This window comes from Coffea arabica, chromosome 7e, assembly GCF_036785885.1.
Source record: "Coffea arabica cultivar ET-39 chromosome 7e, Coffea Arabica ET-39 HiFi, whole genome shotgun sequence".
In the NCBI taxonomy this organism is placed as follows: Eukaryota; Viridiplantae; Streptophyta; class Magnoliopsida; order Gentianales; family Rubiaceae; genus Coffea; species Coffea arabica.
The window spans coordinates 36,167,099-36,171,684 of NC_092323.1; the positions used below are offsets into that span (position 1 = coordinate 36,167,099).

General features: G+C 42.8%; 1 protein-coding gene across 1 annotated transcript; it reads right to left on the reverse strand.

The window, feature by feature from the left end:
• Nucleotides 1-2,226: 2,226 nt before the first annotated feature.
• Nucleotides 2,227-4,305, reverse strand: LOC140011343 (uncharacterized). The gene is made up of 3 exons (XM_072060134.1): nt 3,895-4,305; nt 3,490-3,753; nt 2,227-3,147 (listed from the first exon to the last, which is right to left on the reverse strand). The coding sequence occupies exons 1-3, from the start codon at nt 4,303-4,305 to the stop codon at nt 2,227-2,229; spliced, it is 1,596 nt and encodes a 531-aa protein (XP_071916235.1).
• Nucleotides 4,306-4,586: the final 281 nt, after the last annotated feature.

Here is a 4,586-nt window from a genome sequence, read left to right on the forward strand (position 1 = left end):
TGACTTTAAGTGTTTCATTTCATTTTCACTTTATTTATCTCTTTAGTTCTTTAATTTCGCTTTAGTTTTAGTTCAATTTTTGATCATTTGGGAAGGCACTTGAATGCCACAATTGTAATAGTTAGATTTATTTTAACTATTTATTTTATTCCATTTCCCCTTTTAGATTGTAGTAGGCCTTCCCCTCTAAAAATGTAATAGTTAGGGCCTTAATTGCCTTATGTGTTTTGCATGCTTAGGTGCTATGTGTTTAATCGCTTTCTTAGGGTTTGGCATCTAGATATGCATGCTTATGTGTTACGTGCTATGTGAAACTATGTGTTTAGCATGCCTATTTGCTTTTAGTATTATATTTGATTGTGTGGGTGGAATGCACGTTGCCGTGGTTAGTCCAATGCTAGTCATGGCCTTCCCCTCGAGCTCTTACAAGTCCAATGCTTGTAAACGAGCGTTAGTAAAGGGCTAGTCCAATGCTAGACCCAATAGGGCCCCCTCTCGCTAGTACATACTCGCATGCCTTCACTACATCTTCATTCATTCTTTCCTTTTAGTTTTTACATTTTTGCATGACCCTTCACTCCCTTTCCCTTACACATTTAGGACTACATTTTCATTTAGATTAGCTCATTTGCTTGTATAGGTTAGGGAGTCACCCCTTGGATATGGGATATGGATGAGTTTGGCTTTTCTAGCCTTAGCACGCTCGTATTCCCTCTATTAAAAGGAAAAATTGAGTCACGAACATTAGTCCCCCGTACCCGACATGATGCATTCCCTTAGGTCACGTATATTTGTATTTATATATCTTGTTCTTTTTCCTTTTTTAGAGTCTCATATTTTTGCATTATTCATGACATCTTCGAAGAATCCTTATTGGGCGTCACAATTAATGTGATTGGTACCAATTAGCTTCGAAGGGATATTTTGACCCCCCGATACCCTCCTAGGTTTAGGGTTTGCATTCATATAGTGCATCCAAATGTGATAAATGCTTTTGGTTAAAACAAGAAAATCTTTGACTAAATCGCGCAACTAGCATTGGCTAGGTCGAAGGGGTGCCTTGGATTTTTATCCTTGCCTTCCCCTTCGTCAAATGTGGCTCCCGAACCTTTTTCGTTGGTTTACATAGACTAGGAGTCGTTTAAAAGGGATTTCTTTCTACCTTTTCCTTGAAAAAATTCATTTTTAGGTGACTTGGTACACCTTAACTCTATACCAAGTGGCGACTCCGATTTTTATTTCAAAAACCCTTTTTAAACTATATTTTGGGTCAAATCGTCGCATTTTTAAGTCCCATTTAGACCCATATTTTTCTTCATTTTCTTTGTAAATTAAAATTCATTTTCAAATCAAAATTTCACTTTTTAAACCATTTATTTATTCATTTTTCTTGTAAAAAATGGGGCGCGACAAATGTTGCCCCAACGAACAATTGGGCCAAACTAGTTTCGATTCCGTCAACTGGGTTAATCTCTGACGTGATCACCTCGGTTGGTCGTGAAAAAGTATAATGCAATGGTGGAATATCAAAGGCCTTTTGTCTGCCTTCTTTCTCTGCTCTCTTGCGTTCCTTCATTTCTTTGATGTTTTTAGCGGTTGGTTGGAAACCCAAACCGAATGAATCCTTTTTCTCCACAATTTCCACTGGTTTCAGAATTCCTTGTAGATCACGTCCCAGTCCCTTGTCAAACTCATATCCTCCGCGGATCATTTCTTTAGCCATCATGACACTGGCCTTTGACAAAGCTCGTTCCTCTTTTGTTATCCAACTTACGGAGACGATATCAGCTGTGCTATGAGGGGTCACTGTGGCGTTTCGGCTACCATCTTCTTTGGACCCAGAATCAGCAATCACGAAGCAATCCTCCTCGGCAAAGATAGTTATCAATTTGTCATTTACTATGAATTTCAACAATTGATGCAATGAAGAAGGCACAGTTCCGGACTTATGAATCCACGGCCTTCCAAGCAAAACATTGTAAACACTAGGAAAGTGCATAACTTGGCAGGCTATTTGAAACTGTGTGGGCCCCATCTCGACTACTAAATCCACTTCTCCTATAGGTTCTCTTTGTGCTCCATCAAAACCTCTAACTATGGTCCCTGAAGGCCTCAGCTTGATATCTTGCAACCCTAGCTTTTCCAAGGTACTCCATGGACAGATATTAAGCGCAGATCCATTGTCAATCAACACATTTGGCAACATTTTCCCGTTGCACCTCACAGCTATGTACAGAGCCTTTTATGTCCAATGCCTTCTGCCGGTAATTCATCATCAGAGAAAGTGATTTGTTTTGTAAATAACACACTCCCAACCATATGTGAGAAATTAGCAACCGAAATGTCCTTAGGGATTTGAGCTTTAGTCAACACTTCGAGCAACGCATCCCTATGCATATCCGAAGAAAAGAGCAGATCCAACATGGATATTTGGGCGGGCGACTTGCTTAGCTTCTCGATTACATTATATTCGCTTCTTTGGAGCCTTTTAAGAAAATCCAAGGCTTCCTTCTCGGTAATTGTTGGTTTAGCGGGCAGCTCGGGGTTATTTGTTTGAATCGGAACGGTAGCTCCAAACGGACTTGCAATCCTCCCTGATCTAGTGACCACTGACACCTCTTCCTTGGCAACTGACTTTTCTCCAATTTGTATGACAGGTTCATCGTAGTTCCATGGCACTCGCTGCAAACTTAAAACAGGCTCCTGCTCTGGGAATTCGATGACCACTGGCTCCAAAACCTCGCTCTCAGCTGGAATGAGATCCAAAATAAAAGGCCTTTTATCCTCCTCAAATGGCATCTCTATTACAAATGGTTGGTCTGTGACCCCAAACACCTCAGCTTCCCTTGCCAATTTTTGGACTTGCTCCTCATACTCTGCGTCGTCCAGAATGACCCCAATGGTATTAGTGTGTTCCGGCAAGGGGTTCCTATTTATATTCGGCCCTTGTGCCTCCTTTTTCCTGATTACAATCTCTCCGGCTTCAATCATATCTTGAATTCTATGCTTAAGAGCCTTGCAATCAACAGTTGAATGTTCGGGTGCCCCTGAATGATAAGCACAGACGGCTTGTGGGTTATACCCAGCGTATATGCCATATGGATAGGTCGGAGGGGGCGTCGTGCCAATTTTTCCGGCGGCCTTCAACTGGTCATACAATTGGTCTAGAGGCCTGCCTAAATCGGTAAATGTTTGGCTACGGGCTTGGTTGTAAGGTTTAAGAGGTTGAGGATGGCTATAAACAGGTCTATTTGGGGGAGGAAATCTTGGGTTATATGGAGGGCGAGGTCGGTTTTGGGGTGGATTTGGTTGAGAAATTTGAAAAGGGGCTAAAGGTGGGTTAGGATAGCTTGGGCGAGGTCGAGGGTGATGGATATTGGTAGTATATACATGGTGCGGGTTTGAATAATAAGGGTAATGTGGTTGGTAGGTTGGATTGTGTTGGTATCGGGGTTTGGGTGAAGGGTTCTGGTTCCAAATAAAAGTTGCCTCCCTCTCTTTCTTTTTAAACTGCGGCTTCTTTCCACTGCTCCCTTGCCCTTGCAAAGCTTCTACTTGTGATTTTAGGACAGAGACGTTAACAATTTTTCCGACTCTCACAAAATCATCATACTCTTCGAGTTTATTCACAATCGCAGCAAATGAACACCCGGTCATACGGAAGATTTCTTCAAAGTGTGGAGGATCATGCGCCTTTATGAAAGTGCGAACAATTTCATCTTCGGTCATCGGAGGCTCAACCTTGGCGGCTATCTTTCTCCATCTTTTGGCGTATGTCTTATGATCTTCAGATGGTCGCCTCTTGCCTTCCAAAGTATTTCTGGTCGGTGCTAGCTCGCAGTTATATTCGTATTGTCTGATGAAGGCGTTGGATAGATCAAGCCAAGTCTTCACCTCCTCTGGCTTTAAGTTGGAATACCAATCGAGGGCGTCTCCTTCTAGACTCTCTGGAAATAACCTTAATGGCAAGTTTTCGTCATCCACTGGTCTGCCCAACTTGTTGGCAAACAAACGCAAGTGTGTCTTAGGGTTGCCTGTACCATCATATTTATTGAACTTCGGGGTCTTGAACCCTACGGGCAGCTGTACATTTGGAAACAGGCACAGATCATCGTAGTCTAACACCCCTTGTTTGCTTAAACCTTGGCTTTTCTTGATGAACTCATCGAAACGATCCAACCGCTTAAGTAGCTTCATATCCACCGGGGCAGACGACTCTCCCACTTCTGGCTTGGTTTGAACAGTGTGCTCTGGCACAACAGGCTCTGCGGTAGTCTGATAAAAAGTTTGTGGATCCAGAGGCATGTTTGGACCACCTTGAGGCTGAAATCCTTGCCCATAGGAAGGATAGAACGGAGGATTTTGAGTATAAGTATACTGCGGGTTGAAAACTCCCTCAAAAGTGGTTTGAATTGGAGGAATGACAAATGGTTCGGATTCCGGTTGTTTGACGGGCGCAGGCTCGGGCTGCACTCCGCTACTAATGAGCTCGTCGATCAACTTCTTTTGGGCGGCCATTTCAGATGCCATTTCCCAAAATTTGGTGAGTAATTCAGTCAACTGAACCCCGGGACTTGTGGCTTCCG